General features: G+C 34.1%; 1 protein-coding gene across 10 annotated transcripts in view; it reads right to left on the bottom strand.

The window, feature by feature from the left end:
* Positions 1 to 18,020, bottom strand: part of ank1b (ankyrin 1, erythrocytic b) — a 96,335-nt gene that overhangs the window by 26,653 nt on the left and 51,662 nt on the right. For 9 of the 10 annotated variants that reach the window (XM_051092944.1, XM_051092951.1, XM_051092947.1 and 6 more), the window contains 17 exons: positions 15,665 to 15,763; positions 15,370 to 15,567; positions 15,139 to 15,237; positions 13,558 to 13,656; positions 13,298 to 13,396; positions 13,017 to 13,214; positions 12,464 to 12,562; positions 12,258 to 12,356; positions 10,535 to 10,732; positions 10,278 to 10,376; positions 9,137 to 9,235; positions 8,931 to 9,029; positions 5,585 to 5,677; positions 5,347 to 5,419; positions 4,653 to 4,673; positions 1,985 to 2,108; positions 1,792 to 1,855 (listed from right to left, as the gene is read on the bottom strand). In XM_051092944.1, the coding sequence (XP_050948901.1) occupies positions 1,792 to 1,855; positions 1,985 to 2,108; positions 4,653 to 4,673; positions 5,347 to 5,419; positions 5,585 to 5,677; positions 8,931 to 9,029; positions 9,137 to 9,235; positions 10,278 to 10,376; positions 10,535 to 10,732; positions 12,258 to 12,356; positions 12,464 to 12,562; positions 13,017 to 13,214; positions 13,298 to 13,396; positions 13,558 to 13,656; positions 15,139 to 15,237; positions 15,370 to 15,567; positions 15,665 to 15,763 (1,860 nt within the window). The remainder of the gene's footprint in view (positions 1 to 1,791; positions 1,856 to 1,984; positions 2,109 to 4,652; positions 4,674 to 5,346; positions 5,420 to 5,584; positions 5,678 to 8,930; positions 9,030 to 9,136; positions 9,236 to 10,277; positions 10,377 to 10,534; positions 10,733 to 12,257; positions 12,357 to 12,463; positions 12,563 to 13,016; positions 13,215 to 13,297; positions 13,397 to 13,557; positions 13,657 to 15,138; positions 15,238 to 15,369; positions 15,568 to 15,664; positions 15,764 to 18,020) is intronic. The other variant, XM_051092948.1, reaches the window with a different exon arrangement.

Raw genomic sequence — 18,020 nt, 5'->3', positions numbered from 1 at the left:
AATCAAAAGTAGGTCAGTACACTTAATGTGTGTCTGTGAAAGTTGCAAAAATGCTATTTGAATATGAATCCTGCATTTTCTGTGTGTCTCTGTGTGAATGAATGGCGCAGATGCATGTTTTATTGTTTACTACACAGAGACTTTTATTGCATGCTTAATGAGTATATTACCTATTTATTGTGAGAAAAACTATCTTCATATCATATACAAACAGAAACTTAAAGGTCTTCACAGCAACCCGTCAAAATAAAAGTTTGGTTTAACTTGAAGAAACTGTGACAAAAATATATTACTTAATGCAATGATAATAATACTACTACTAATAAAACTATTATTAAAACATTATTTAAAAAAAAAATATAGAATTTACCTCCAAAATTTAAATACACAAAACAGTGTTTCTGAAAAAAAGTAATAATACAAAATAATAATAATAATAGTTTTAAAATCAATTAATTAGAAATTATTTTCAGTATTTCAGTATCATGAAATTAAAATGAAATCCAAAAACTTCATGGAAAACAGAATTTGGTAAAAATAAAAAAATAAAATAATAATATGTATTTCAAAGTGCTTTAAAAGGTAATTTTTTTTATAAACTTTTAATAAATTGCTGTTAAATTGTGTATGTTTCATAATTTCAAAATAATTAGACATGCATTTTGATTAATATTTCTTCATTTAACCATTAAAACCTACAGAGACTCCTACAGAGTCTAGAAAAATAAAAAATGAATTAAAATGGAATCCAGAAAAATTAAAACGGGAAAAACTGAATTTGGAAAAAAAATAAAATGGAATTTGGGAAAAACAAAATAGATTTCATAGGCCTTTAAAATTTAATTTTTGTTCATTTTTTAATGACTGCTGTTAAATTATGTTGGTTTAATAATTTCAATTAATTTTACATGCTTTTTGATTAATATTTCGTAGTTTAACCATTAAAACAGAGTCTAGAAAAATGGAATCCAGATGAAAATGGAATCCAGAAAAGTTCAAATGGAAAAACGGAATTTGGGAAAAAACAAAATAAATTTCATAGGGCTTTAAAATGTAGATTTTAAAAATGTTTAATAAATTGCTGTTAAACTATGTAGGTTTCATACGTTCAATTAATTATACATGCTTTTTGGTTAATATTACTCAATGTAGCCATTAAAACAGAGTCTAGAAAAATTAAAAAGGGAAAAAATGTAATACAGAAAAATTATAATGGGAAAAACTGAATTTTTAAAAAAATAAAACAGAATTTCAGAAAAAAATAAAATGTCTTTTCATAGGACCCTATGGTCCTAACAAGCTTAGAAAAGATAAGATTGCTCTGAAAAACTTTCAAGTGGAACTTAAAATTAGACAAAACAAGCATTAAAATAATCAAACAACTAAAAATTCAATTTTTTCTTATTTTAATTCACACATTTCTTATATGGAAGCTTATGGAAGCTTATTGAAGGGACTTCTAGACCAGGAAAAGCTATGTAAATTAATAAAAACCTTAAATTATTATTAACAAAAACCTTATAAATCCTGAAACTTAATTATAATTTAATATTTTAATGATTTTATTTTATTTTATTATTATATTACAGGATCTAGGAGTGACCATACATTAAAGCAGTTTTTTTAAAAAACAAAACTAGGGCTAAGAAGGCATTTAAATATTGTTGTGGACAATTGGGGGCTTTAGAGTTGAGAATTAAAAAAGAGCTGACCAACTAGAAACCACCAAACCTGGATTTTTTAGTAAGGAACTTTTCTTAATTCAGCACATGAAGCAGAGAAGAACAATACCTGGTCCAACATGACAGTTTCAGGTGACACACATGGAATTCTGGGAATTGCGGGTGAGTAAGGTCTGGAAAGAATGAAGAAGATATTTGTAATCTAACTTCAATACTTTATTCGAAAGTAAAAAAAGTGTTTATTCTTGTTCTAGAATCTTAGTCGAAGGACAAATTTGTTGCATTGTGCTCGTGTGACCTACGTCGTGCCCATCCCGCTCTCAAAGTCTCTCAGGGTTTTCTTAGGGGACAGAAAATCATCATCCTGGTCTTTCAGGTCATCCAGCTTCAAATAGCGAGCCCCATCCATCCCGAGAAGTTCATCACCTACATACAGCGCAAAATATGTCAGAGACACTGATATAGGAGTTTTGCAGGAAAAAGAGGATTAATAGAAAGGAAGAAAAGCTCAGGAGTTATTTCATCATTCACAATCCACCATCATTCCCAATCAAGCACAAACAAGAACCTTCACTCATTCACCAGGTCCAAGCAATGAAGTCATACACACACAGAGCCAATGGAAAACATAAAGAAATCAAGATACTCGGTAAGATTGCATGGTTTTGGTTACTGAAGTGGGCATGCCCGGTAGTGCAGAGAAGATCACACTTAATCTGCATGGGAGAGATAGTTTGGTGTTATTGTAGGGGCTTAATCACAGGTGTTCAGAGACGCGTAAAACAGCCACTGTGACAGTTCATTTTGGAGCCCTCTGCTGAGTCAAATAATCATCATTAGTCAATTAGTAAAATTATCCACTCCCAGTGTGACTCCCATAGTGTTTGGATAAAGAGAACCTCATCTATGGGTGTTTCTTCAACTACGAGCACTGTTATGTCCCAGCGGTTTTTTTTTAAAACAAACACTTTTCAGCATTATTCTGTTTTGAAATATTTTTTGATGTCTTCATTACATAATTTTGATAGTTTTCAAATACCTTTTATTTTAATCACAGCAAAATATGCATATAAAACATATACTAAAACATTCTAAACTTAATATAATACAATATAATATAATATAATATAAATGTCATTTAATCATTTTTCTATTTTGTAAATTTTTTGATGTCTTTATTATATATTTTTGATAGTTTTCAAATATCTTTTATTATTAAAAATGCTAAACTTTTGTTTTACCCATGTTTCAAAATATGTAAAAATATATATACATATATATAGCAAAATATACATATAAAACATATACAAAACTTTAATAATAAAATACAATATAATATAATATAATATAATATAATATAAATGTCATTTAATCATTTTTCTATTTTGTACATTTTTTGATGTCTTCATTATATATTTTTGATAGTTTTCATATATATTTTATTATTAATTTAAATATGTCTTTTATGTGTAACTTTTACAATTTAATCACAGCTAAATATGCATATAAAACATACATATACTAAAACATTTAAAACCTTAATAATATAATATATAATATAATATAATATAATATAATGTCATTTCATAATTTTTCTATTTTGTACATTTTTTGATGTCTTCATTATATATTTTTGATAGTTTTTAAATATCGTTTATTATTAAAAATGCTAAACATTTATTGTTTTACCCATATTTCAAAATATTTTTAAAAAACACAAAAAAATGTTAAAAAATATATAATAATTTAAATATGCCTTTTATGTTAACTTTTACCATTTTAATCACAGCAAATATGCATATAAAACATATACTAAAACATTAAAAACTTAATATAATATAATATAATATAATATAATATAATATAATAATGTCATTTCATCATTTTTCTATTTTGTACATTTGTACATTTTCTACATTGTACATTTGATGTCTTCATTATATATTTTTGATAGTTTTCAAATCTTTTAATACAAAATATTACAATTGTACTTTTACTCATGTCTCAAAAATATAAAAAAAATTACAGAAAATACACAGAAAAAAACTACTAGTAGTTATATATATATATATATATATATATTAAAACAAAAACATAAAAACATAAAAACTTTAATATATAATATAATATAATTTCAGCATTTTTTTATTTTGTATAATTCTCTGACGTCTTCATCATATTTTTGATAGTGTTCAAAAATGTTAAACTATTATTGTTTTACCCATGTCTCAAAATAAATAAAAAAAAATCACAAAACTTTACAGAAAACAACTATTACATAGCATTAATACCATTAAATATATATATATAAAAAGGTACAGTTTTACCTTTTATTATTACTTTTTAGTTATACCCATATTTCAAAATCTAAAAAAAAAATCACAAAAAACAAACAGAAAACAACTATAATATATATTTATATATATCTGTTTGTTTATATATATATATATATATATATATATATAACATATTAAATTATATATATAACATATTAAATATATATAAAAAATACAATACAATACAATACTATATAATATAATATAATAATATACATGATATGTTGGATATAATATACATGACATGTTTGAATATAATATGTTGGAAATTAACTTTTTTGATTCTGAATTTTTTTTTTTTTTAAAGTGTGTTCATTCTTGCATAGGATCAAAAGTGCCTATAGTTGAAGAAACACCCTTGGAACAAACCGAGAACACAAAGTAATTTTGGATGCAGTCCCGTCAATGATGGACCCACAAACACATGTTACTGTCAGTAAAGGAAAAGAAACATCATGACCACACGATGATGAGGGGCCGACGCCGTAGTAACACGAAGCGACATGTTAGAATAGAGAGCGGTTAGAGAGAATTGAGGGCCAGAGACAAGATGAAAGTGCTTGAAATGGAGGCACACGTTTCACGAACCACTGAGAACCGGACAACCAAGCCAGAAAGAGGGAGACGCTCCTACCTAATGTTAGCTGAGCAACTCCTACAGCAGGAAGGAAGAAGGAACATTTCAGTCTGGCGATGCTACCGTAGATTTACAGTAGGTTTAGATTATCATAAAATACTTGCTTTTGCTTTTTCCTGAATAAAGTCCTGAATAAATGGAAATTTATCAATCATCTCTCAGAAGAAATAAACACATTAAACGATTAGAGCCGAGGAAGTGTTTAGAACATTGAAAAATTGAGGAAATATTCAGCAGAATGCCCAAGCTGCTCTTTTCTTTACAATAAAATTAGATGGTGACCAATGGCTATTAAGCATCAAGCAGCACAAAAGTGTCATAAAAGTGGTTCAATCAATCAAGTGCTATATTATAAGGCTTTTGAAGCCATATGATGTGAAATTTCAATTGAAATGATTTATAATATACACAAAATGCTTTAATGTGTGTAAAACTTGCAGTCAAGTAATATAGTCAAAGCAGCACTATGAGTGTGATAACATCTCTAATCTGTAGTTCACTTCAGACTGTCACTTTTGGGATATGATCCACCAACTCATCTGCCTACTGGCTCCTGTTTTTAATCGAGAGTCTAGCACCAACCTCACGGCACTAAGACCTTGTCACAGCAGCTGAGAATCAGCGCTTTAATGCGGCATTTACTGCAGTATGATCCTTCAGGCTAAATCCAATCTGAGCCACCCGTACGCACCTTCATCTTCCGACACGTCCAGTATTTCATCCACCGTCTCTGGGAAACTCATACGATGCTTCTCGGTGGTGATCTGAGGGATAGAGAGGGAATATATGAACTAATCAAGATGGCGAATGTTGTACAAATCAAACGACTAGATTAACCAGATATGGAATAAAAGCCACAAATCAAGCCTTGAAGATTGAAGTCACAAATTCAAACCGGATACAGTTCATGAGATGCAAACGGCTCTCACCATAGATACGGATTCCTCAGTCACCAGTTTCAACACATCAATGACAGAGATGTAGCCTAGCCGCTTAGCGATACCCAGAGGTGACGTCCCATTCTGCCATAGATAACATACAGTCTGGTTACTAAATGTCATATCTGTGTCAGATAATAAAGTATCATGTCTGTCTATATTTAAATGATATGGAAGCCCGTTTCTGCCACTGAATAAAAAATATTAAGGTAATTGTGTTGTGACTTTGAAGTCAGAATTGTGAGATATAAAGAACTCAGAGACAAACTTGCAATTCTGAGAAGTGAACTCATAATTGTTACATTATGTCTCAGAATTCTGAGTTTATATCTCGCAATTGTGATTTTTTTCTCAGAATTGCGAGATATGAATTACTTTATAACACGCAATTGTAAGTTAAGTCAGAATTTTTAGATATACTGTAAACTCGCAAAACTGCAAGATAAAGTCAGAAATGCGAGAAAAAAGTCAGAATTGTGAGTTTCTATCTTATAATTCTGAAATTATACCTCCCAATTGTGTTTATATCTCACAATTCTATGAAAAAAGACCACCTGTCCCGCTTTGCATTGTACCGCACAGCATTTTCACCCCTTGTCCCGCACGTCGCATATTGAGAAAATATCCCACATTTCTATCAGACTGTTGGTTTTTAATGATCATATTAAGAAAAGGTCTTTTTATTTATTCTTTTTGCGGCATAGTTTCTTTTGCGGCATAGAACCACAGACGAAAAATGGTTGAGCGCACACGGAAAAACATGATATTTTCTTCATTCATTTTAACCAATTAGAAAAAAATCGATGCAGCTTTTAGACGCGACTTTCCTCTTATTTGAATAGTTTATTTGAGGCGGTTTCTATGGCGTTGTTTTAATGACAAATGTCTGCAGCGCATTATTGTAATGCATCACAATGCGCAAGCACAAATTTCTTTTCTCGCAGGTGGATTCTGTTCACTCTCATAAAAAAGACGCGTTTTCTCTCGTTTGCCTGTGCATGCTCAGAAACACAGACCAGTGCATATGACAACGGATGTAATCAGTATTTACATAGCATAACAGTAGAAAAAGTATCATTCTCACACGTGTCCCGGATTGTCCCGCAAAATCACAACTATGTCCCGCAACAGCCCTATTGCCAGGTGGTCACCCTAATTCTGAAATATCACGCAATTGCCAGATTGTATCTCAAAATTCAGAGAAAAAGTAAGAATTGCCAGAATTGTGAGTTTATATCATGCAATTCTGAGAAAAAAAAGTCCGAATTGTAAATTTATATCATGCAATTCTGAGAAAAAAAGTCAGAATTGTGAATTTGTATCATGCAATTCCGAGAAAAACAGCAGAATTGTGAGAAAAAAGCCCGAATTGTGGGTTTATATCACGCAATTCTGAGAAAAAAAAAAAATTAAGCATATAGCGTTAGTTCTGGCAGGTCACGTGAGTCAAGCTCGCATCAGCTGACTCTCATCTGATCACATCTACCTATAGGAATACGACACCTATCATGGCATTCCTATATAAGCCCTATTCAGTATTATTTGGCAGCTTTGTCACTTGCTCAGGAGCAAACACCCTCCTCCATCCCCAACTCCTCCTTTTGCCACAGTCAGGACTTGGCTTCTAATATTCCTCGTTGAATCAGACTCTTTTTACCTGAATAATATCTTACACTTAAATATCATTAAGTACATTAACGATATCTGCTTTGTTCTGTTCTGTTTACCCTGGGGGGTTATTATTGCTGCTCTCCCTGCTCATTCATGACATGCTGCACGGATGGGCAGGGAGTTTTTTGCCCAGAACAGAACCATGCCGCCAAACCAAACTGTATGCTTACTGTCTATCATTTTGACGACAGTGGTCCTGACAGAAGTAAGAATTTTGAGTTTATATCTCACAACTCACAAAAGTGACTTTCTCTCTCGCCATTGCAAGTTTTTGCCAGAATTGTGAGAAAAAAGTCAGAATTGTGAGAAAAAAAAGCCAAAACTGTAAGGTTATATCTCACAATTCTGACTTTCTTTCTCGCCATTGCAAGTTTTTATCTCACAATTCTGAGAAAAAGTCAGAATTGCAAGGTAAAAAGTCAGAATTGCGAGAAATAAGCCAGAATTGTGAGTTAATATCTCACTGTTCTGACTTTCTGCCCTGAATGTCAGTGGAGACCACGTCAACTAGATGAGCCCCAGAGACGGATCCCCAGTAAAGATCTCATTACTTAGACGGCCATCGGCACAAGACCACGGGAACCAGATGAGTCCTCTGCATCTGGCCAGAGGAGAACTGGCCCCCTGACTGAGCCTGGTTTCTCCCAAGGTTTTTTTCTCCATTCTGTCACTGATGGAGTTATGGTTCCTTGCCACTGTCGCTTCTGGCGTGCTTAGTTGGGGACACTTAATTTTCAAACGATATCGTATACTTTTTGAACTGAGCTGAGCTGGATGATGACATCACTGAATTCAATGATGAACTGCCTTTAACTGAAAATTCAGTGTTTACTGTTGCCCTTTTGCATTATTGATGCACTATTTCCTATGTAATACTGTACAGCCACGTTGTCATAATTCTGTATTGTTAAAAGCGCTATATAAATAAAGGTGACTTGACTTGACTGTCAAAGCTGTGAGTTTATATCTCTTCTATTCTAAGAAAAAAAGTCAGAATTGTGAGATAAAAAGTAAGAATTGTGAGAAAAAAAGCCAGAATTGTGAATTTATATCATGCAATTCTGAGAAAAAAGTCTGAATTGTGAAATAAAAAGTAAGAATTGTGAGAAAAATGTCAGAATTGTGAGTTTATATCTCACTATTCTGACTATAACTCAACTGCGAGTTTATAACTCTAAGAAAAAAAGTCAGAATTGTGAAAAAAAGTCAAAAAAAGCCAAAATTGTGAGTTAATATCATGCAATTCTGACAAGAAAAATCAGAATTGCAAGAAAAAACAGCAGAATTTATATCTCATAACTCAGAACTCATAAGTAAGAACTGCGAAATAAATGTTGCAATAACCTTAAAAAATAATAAAATTATTATTCTAAAACATTAAATATAAAAAGCATTCTAATATAGAAACTTCAGATACTTTTACTCTAAATACTTTTTAAATACTCTAAATATATTTTTTAGGTTCACTGTACTCTGGTAATCAGCCGTGCTGCGCTTTTCAGCAGTATAATTATTAAATGACAGCTTATGTTTACTGCAGAGGACTGGCAGCATGACAGCAGAAATTACCCAGACCAAATGCTCTTCATTAGGCATTCAAGCAGTGTATACTATTATTTGATGAGAAAATTTGTATTTGAAGTATGGGGGATTGGGGTTTGCTCACAGTGGTGATCTCATTGGGCATGGCTCCATGTTTTAGCAGCAGGGTGACGATGTCTGTGTGGCCCTGCTGGGCTGCTTGATGTAAAGGTGTGTATCCCAACTGGAATAGAAAGATAAGCAAGAATGAAAACTCAGAAGTACAAACTAACACCAAAAAGTGTATGAAAACAGCCCTCTATACAGTACATCCAGAAATGTAGCACTCACTCTCGTCTTGCTGTTAACATGTGCTTGCTGCTGGAGTAAGAACTTCACCATCTTTATGTTCCCATAGTGACATGCCACATGTAACGGTGTGTAGCCCATCTAACAGACAGAGAGAAAGAAAAATAAGAAGTGAAAATAGCATTGATAGGCAATCAATGCTAGTTTATATTACAAAGCGTTTAAAAACCAACACATTTTCATTGAAGGAGGCATCTGAGCCATAATTTATATCAGAATACCAAAAAGAATTGAGAAAGCTTATCTGACTTGTCCTTTATTAACCACTCAGAGCACTTTAGCAATTACATACCAACATCTTAAACAACTCTGAACACCTTAAACAGGACATCGGATGCAAAATTCATTTTTACATAAGTCTTAGCAGTGTGTGGACACAACCACCCTACAATGACAAAAATAACATTCATGCCTTTTTTTAATACCCAAAAAACCTAAACACTCTCAATTATCAAGCCGTTTGGATTTTCTGAGCAGTATGATGTCACACTGCTCAGGCCCCGCCCACGACCGCTGACGGACTGTCCCACATTCGCATATTTTGACCCTCAGCCAGTTGTATGCTGTCTGCCACTTTCTCCACGGCCGAGCAGCTGTAGTGACAACGTTTCATAAGCAATGCAGGTGTTTTGTATTTGAATGTAAAAGTGAACATAAGAGTCTTTTTCTCCCAACATTACTAACGGTGCAGTGGATTATTTTTGTTTTTGATGGTAACGCACCACCAAATACACAAAAAATTGCAAGAGAGGGGCGGAGTGAGAAGGAGCTCATTATCATTTAAAGAGACATGCACCTAAATGAGTCGATGTGAACAGAGCTGTATTTGACAAGGTAAAAGTAAGTATTTTGCAGACATTTCATGAATACGCTAAATAATCATACTAACTTGTGGAAAATTGGCATCTGATGTTGCTTAAAGCACTCAGAACACTTTAGTAACTACACCAAAACAGCATAGTGCTGACAAGTTTTTTAGTAACCAACTCCATTCATACTTTCTTCAGAATTTAGCAGTAGCACGGACTACACTGCACTAGACTCCGAGGTCTAAATTCTAGGACGTTCTACAGATGGCCCTGCTGAGTGCGTGTGTGTTTCTTTGTGCATTGAAGTGTCTTACCCTTGAGGCTGCATAGACTGAAGCACCCTGCTTCACCAGCATGTCTGCAATGCCCACATGCCCTTCCTGAGCAACCAGGTGCAGAGGTGTCAGCCCATTCTGTACAAACACAGACACACACACAACAAAGATATTAGAAGAATATTAAATCCTTTTCCATATTCTTCTAACACATCTCAGCCGTTTTTAGTTTTCTATTTGTGCTCTCTCTGACATAAACCGAATACCATTTAATCAAAGAATAAACAGTGTATCACCTTGTTGCCCAGGTTAACATTGGCCTGTTTGGAGATGAGCAGTGCCACCATGTCAGGTTGCCCCTCCTGTGACGCCAGGTGAAGTGGGGTGATGCCCTGTAGTGACTCAGAGTTGGCATTAGCTCCATACTGTAGCAGACTGCTTGCCACCTCTAGTTGGTTCTGCTTGGCTGCGATATGCAAGGCTGTGTAGCCATTCTGTCAAATGGAAGAAAACTAGAAGTGACTGTGTTTCTTGGACAGCCTTGGAAAGTGTGAAATAGACTGCAACCGTTAAAGGGACAGTTCACCCAAAGATGAATATTCTGTCATTAATTACTCACCCTCATGTTGTTCCAAACCCATAAGATTATTGTTCATCTTCAGAACACAAATTAAGATATTTTTGATGAAATTTGAGAGCTTTCAGACCCTGCATAGACAGCAACACAACTGACAGGTTCAAGGCCCAGAAAGGTAGTAAGGACATTACATGTGCCGTGGTATTCTCGCAAACGCACATCTGACAAGTAACAGGAGAAATTGTTGAATAAAGTCGTTATTTTTGTTTTCTTTGCGTACAAACCGTATTCTCGTAGCTTCATAACATTATGGTTGAACCACTGATGTCACAATGACTATTTTAACAATGTCCTAACTTGTAGGCCTTGAGAGGGTCAAAAAACTCTCAGATTTCATCAAAAATATCTTAATTTGTGTTCCGAAGATGAATGAAAGTCTTAAAAACTTGAAACAACATGAGGGTGATTCATTAATGACAGGATTTCAATTTACAGATAATGCACTCACCCCGTTGTCATCCAAGATGTTCATGCGTTTCTTTCTTCAGTCGCAAAGAAAATAAAATGTTTTTTGAGGAAAACATTTCAGGAATTTTTTTCCATATAGTGGACTTCAATGATGCCCGTGAGTTTGAATGTCCAAAACACAGTTCCAATGCACCTTCAAAAGACTCTAAACGATCCCAGCCGAGGAAGAAGGGTCTTATCTAGTAAAACGATCGGTCATAAAAGATAAAAAAATGTATAAACTTTTTAACCTCAAATGCCCGTCTTGCCTAGCTCTGCGATGCACATGCATACTCTGTGTAATCCGGGTCAATACAGTTAGGGTATGTCGAAAAACTCCCATCTCATTTTCTCCTCCAACTTCAAAATCGTCCTACATCACTGTTTTACCTTTTTTTGTAAAGGGCGTTTGACCTTCTTTGCATTTTGATTTTGTAAACACTGGGCCGGTACTTCTGCAGTGATGTAGGTCGATTTTAAAGTTGGAGGAGAAAATGAAATGGGAGTTTTTAACATACCCTAACTGTATTGACCCAGATTACACAGAGTACACATGCACATGGCAGAGCTAGACAAGATGAGCATTTGAGGTTGAAAAGTATATACATTTTTTCTTTTTTTTAAGAAATGACCGATCATTTTGCTAGATAAGACTCTTCTTCTTTGGCTGGGATCGTTTAGAGCCCTTTGAAGCTGCATTTAAACTGCATTTTGGATGTTCAAACTCACAGGCACCATTTAAGTCCATTATATGTTTTCCTCAAAAAACAAATTTTCTTTACAAGTGAAGAAAGAAAGGCATGAACATCTTGGATGAAAATGGGGTGAGTATATTATCTGTAAATTTTTGTTCCTGAAGTGGACTTCTCCTTCAACATCTCAGTTCAGAATAGTCACCCGCCAAGATCTTGTAGTGCGTATATGTGTTATCTTACTCTCGCCGTGCTGTGCGGAGAGCCACCCTTGCTGACCAGCAGCTTGACTACATCAAGGTTGTTGTGATGGACGGCCACGTGCAAAGGGGTCAAGCCATTCTAAGAGAAGAGAGAGGGGACACATGGCCTCAGTCAGCCACCGCTGACTGTCATCTGATATTAGCAGATGAGTACTGAGATATCAGATGTTTGTCTTGATGAATTACCTTTCCGGCTGCATTGGGATTGGCCCCTCTTTCCAAAAGCAGCTCCGCCACATCTACTTTCCCGTATTTACATGCTACATGTAGAGGAGTAAATCCTTTCTGTAAGAAAACACAGATATACACATTAAGAATGCAGAAGAAGATGTAACTATTTTGTTGTTATTTCATGTAAATGACCTTTTGTTAAGCTCCGCCTCTCATTTGTACATTTTATGGGTCTGGCTTCAAGTCTCATCCACATTCAGGTATTTTTATCTGCACAAAAGCTTGTTTTGCTGCTTGATTGCAAACAGGTGTGTTTTACCATATTTTAATTTATCATCTTAATTATGAACGCACTAGTTTGTAGTGCAAACAGTTTTACCGTTTACTGCACGTTGTTATTGTCCTCATTATTTCCCTATAGCGGCTAATGAACTGGAAGTCTCGCCCATAGGCGTTAAAGAATAAGGTGGATAATGAGACTTCAATAGATGCCCGCAGTTGCTATAGATTGATTGGTCAGAAGCATTTTAAGGCGGGGCTTAGTGAAGGGTTAGTTAGAGATCAGAACCTTTGTCATTTTGGTTTGTTGGGCATTCCCGTCGAGAAGAATGCGTGTAGTTTGGGCGTGTCCCTCGCGGGCGGCGATGTGCAAAGGAGTGTGACCTGCCGTGGTGGCCGAATCTGGATTGGCCTTATGTTCCAAAAGCAGCTTCACCAACTCCTTATGTCCCATTCGAGCGGCACAGTGCAAGGGGGTTTGATCATCCTGTGAAATAAAAAAAGAGGAAAAGTGAGATTTTAAAACAAAGCAGATAAATGAAGATAAAACAGCTTGTTTGATTGGCGTACCTTCGCTTTGGCATCCACCTGCGCATTGTTCTGTAGCAGGAACTGAGCCACCTCACAATGCCCCGCTCTGGCAGCCATGTGCAAAGGGGTCTCCACTTTCTACAATACAGTCACAATCATTTAGTTCTGAATAGAAAACTGCGATCACCGCCATAATCGTTGCTAAAGACATCAACCAGTTTCTAAATCTGAATAGCTGTGCCTTTGAGATTTGATTGTTGGGTATCTCTGAGGTGCTGAATAGATTACACAGTTCTTACCACATTAGATGCGTTGGGTGAAGCTCCTCTCTGAAGCAGACTCTTCACTATATTGAGATGCCCCATAAACGCAGCCACATGAAGAGGGGTCAGACCCGACTAAGAGACAAGAACGTGCATTTTAGCACTTTAAATGTGTTTAATGGCTCATTCATCAATGAATCAACAAAAATACATCATATAATTTTTTTACGTAATAAAAATTATTTATGTTAAAAAACAAATGGTATTCATGCTGTACACATTACCATGGTGCACATAAGTGGTGAGCACGTTGCGCATATGCAACCAAAATAAAAAATGCACTGCGCAAAACTGTGACATTTCATTTACTGATGCGCTTCACTTATGCTGTGTGCACACCAAACACAAAGCGAATATTCTCATTGCGTTATCGCTTTAGATAACCCACTGGATGTTTTTCGTGTTCATTCGCATAATGCTTTCCTACATTTTCTGGTACAACTAGACGTGTGAAACTGTACGTGTCGCTGATTGGCATTGCATTAAATTGCGTGGATATGGAAACCAAGGAAGGTCAAAAAATCACAAGTTTTGACATGTGTCGTTTGCATGTTGTTTCTGCGCATTGTTTGTGCGTCGACTGCGTGTTAATAACAACGTGCAAACAACGCGTCCTCGAACTGTTTTTTTACATATTAAAGTTGCACATTTTTGACCTTATTTCTCTAGATAACTCACAGGATGTTTTTCGTGTTACTATCATGCTTTCCTCCATTTTCTGATACAACTGGACGTGTCAATCTATATGTCTCAATAAGTTCTTTGCTAATTGGCTTGTGCAACAACATCATGCAAATTGTCCGCTCTACCTGAAAATTTTCAGTGTGCGCAGATATGGCAAGCCAGGAAGGTCAAAAGAGCGCAAACATGCAAATAGCACATCAGGGACATGTTGTTTGTGTGTTGTTAATGCATAGAATATGTGTTGTTGTTTGTGCATTGATTACGTGTCAATTGTGTGATTTTTCATACGTAAACAACACATATTCTACATGTAAACAACGTGCAACCAACGAGTCCTCGATGTGTTGTTTACGCAGTAACATTCATACATTTTTTTAACATACCTGGCTTTCCATACATGGAATATGCAATATTGCATTTGTGACAATCGCATCGCCTAGTTTCGCCAGGTGCAAATTGGCGTCTATTCGTGTCTTTTCATTGACTTTGTACAAAATCTACTTACGCTGCTTAATCTACTTGTGATGCTTAACTTTTTGGTGGAAACTGTGAACAAATTTTCTCATTCAAAAAAGTTCAAAATAACAGTACTTTTTTGAAATAGAAATCTGTAACAAATATTTTTACTTTTATTTTTGATCAATTTACTGCATTCTAAATAAAAGTATTGAAAAAGAAATATTACTGACCCTAAACTTTTAAAGGGCAGTGTATTATGTTAATATATACTTGTCTTGTGAAGTAATCGTGAAGTTGTTACTGTTCATTTCCACACAGTCTTTCTATTTTCTACAAGGGGTCAAGCTAAAGGCATAGATGGTGCAAAGTGAATAGAGGTTATCCATCAAAGTGACAGCCAGAGAGTAATCTGACCTCAGTCACGGCCTCCAGAGATGCTGAGTGCTTCAGCAGAAGGTCCATGGACCGCATGTGGTTCTTCTTGCAGGCAATGTGCAACGGAGTAAATCCATTCTAAAAGACAGATCAAAAAAATCAACATATATATAATGGAGGACCAGGTTGATGTACTAATATATTGACTAATCTAATACATTTTAATGGATGTAATCAATTACATTAATTAAAAACGACAGATGCACTAACCAGAGCACGAGCATTAGCTTTTGCCCCCTTGTCCAACAGCACCTTGACCATGCGGTGGTGCCCACAGTGTGCTGCAACATGCAGCGGTGTCAGATGGTCCAGGGTGATGTCATCGATCTCTGCATTGTATTGCAGTAGCTGCCTCACGCAGTCCATGTGATCGCCCTGCGCTGCCATGTGGATGGGAGACAGGCCGTTCTGCAAGGAGGAACCCATTATTATCAATTGATTATGGCATCAATTAAGCTAAAAGTCTATTACTGTATTGCCCATCTTAGTAATATAGTTTGGTCACCTTGGTCTTTGCCTGAATGGGAGCGCCCTGGTCTAGCAGGATCTCCACCACACGTACATGACCGTTCCTAGCTGCACAATGCAGCGGCGTCAGCTCATCCTGCACATAACAGAAAGAATAAGCAATTTTGTAAATTCTCTGTGTGAAGGATTTATCAAGCATGTTTCAGTGCATCCTACATGAGCTGCATTTTCTGTCCTTATTGATGTATGCATTAAAGCATGTCATTAAAGAAAGTTGTCACAAAGAGAAAATACCTGTTTTTCCCAAGAGGAAGTAAAATAGGTCATTCTACACAAGCTAGACTTAAATAAGTAAGATTCAGCAGTCTCAGCACTGCGACTTTTCATCTCAGCCAGTAAATAATGTCACTGTGCGATGTGACTACGGTTGGAGAGATATTATGAATTAAGGAGGGTCGACTAGTTAGTTTGTCATCAAACTGAGTAGTCTTTTTAGATTTTTATGTTGTAATTTGCTTTTTAGTCTGAATAATTGTACAGATTATAACAGATGTGAGTTTGTAACGTTTTATCTCCGATTTTATATATATATATGTAAAAGATGCAAAACCAGCTAAAAGCCATCTCAGTCAAAAATGAGATAATGATACTGAGTGAATGCTCTCGGCACATATTATACGTCCATCAAATACTTTTTCTTCAAACTCGCTAAAATACCAGCGTCAGCCCAGTCAGAAGTACCGGTATTTACGTAGAAACCTATACATCTGAGCCTGATAAAAATGCATTTTTTAAAGAAAGACGTCAGATGGATTTAGCTGGTTTTGCATCTGAACTCTATATATATATATATATATCTCACCACGAATATAAAAATTTATATTTAACTTTCATCTGTATTTTCTCCAGTATTAGTACTTCCAGCGTATTCATTTCAGTTACATTTTCAAATCGATTAATTGCAATATAAAATATATAAATGTAAATATAAATATAAATGCAATATAAAAATCCAAAATAAAAATAAAAGTTTATTTACACTATATACGTGTGTACTGTGTTTATTTATATGTATATATGAATACACAAACATTTATACATTTAATTTCAGTTACATTTTTATTAGTGCTGTCAAACCGATGAATCGCAATTAATTGCTTCCAAAATAAACAATAAAAAAATAAAAGGTTGTGTTTACATTATATACATGTGTGTACTGTGTATGTGTATATACAAATACACACGCAAACATGTATATATTTAATTTCGGTTACATTTTTATTAGTGCTCTCAAATAGATTAATCACGATTAATCGCATCCAAAATAAAAAATAACAGTTTGTGTTTACATTATATACATGTGTGTACTGTGTAAATTTATGATATATAAATACACAGATTAATTTCAGTTAAATTTTTATTAGTGCTGTCAAATCGATTAATCGCAACCAAAACAAAAAATAAAAGTTGTTTTTACATCATATACATGTGTGTACTGTGTATATTTATATGCATATTCAATACACATACATAAATGTATATATTTAATTTAAGTTACATTTTAATAAGTGGTCAAATCGATTAATCGTGATTAATCACATCCAAAATAAAAATTCATTTACATTATATACATGTGTGTACTGTGTATATTTATATGTATATATAAATACACATACATTTATTTCCGTCACATTTTTATTAGTGCTGTCAAATCGATTAATCGCGATTAATCACATCCAAAATAAAAATAACTGTTTACATATACATGTGTGTACTGTATATTTATATGCATATATGTATATATGTATATATGTATAGATGCGTATAATGTGTATATTTATATGTATATATAAATACACACACATACATGTATATATATATAATTTCAGTTAGAATTTTATTAGTGCTGTCAAATCGATTAATCGTAATTAATCACATCCAAAATAAAAATAACTGTTTACATATACATGTGTGTACTGTATATTTATATGCATATATGTATATATGTATATATGTATAGATGCGTATAATGTGTATATTTATATGTATATATAAATACACACACATAAATGTATATATATAATTTCAGTTAGAATTTTATTAGTGCTGTCAAATCGATTAATCGTAATTAATCACATCCAAAATAAAAAATAAAAGCTTGTTTACATTATATACATGTGCGTACTGTATATTTATATATAAATACACACATACATGTATATATTTTCTTTTAGCTAAATTTTTTATTAGTGCTGCTAAATCGATTAATCACGATTAATCGCATCTAAAATAAAAAAAACGTTTTTGTTTACATGTACTGTGTATATTTTTAAGAATATATAAACACACACATACATACATGTATATATTTACGAAATATTTACGTGTGTGTG

This window comes from Labeo rohita, chromosome 21, assembly GCF_022985175.1.
Source record: "Labeo rohita strain BAU-BD-2019 chromosome 21, IGBB_LRoh.1.0, whole genome shotgun sequence".
Classification (NCBI taxonomy): Eukaryota; Metazoa; Chordata; class Actinopteri; order Cypriniformes; family Cyprinidae; genus Labeo; species Labeo rohita.
This window is presented reverse-complemented; position numbering and strand designations above follow the sequence as displayed.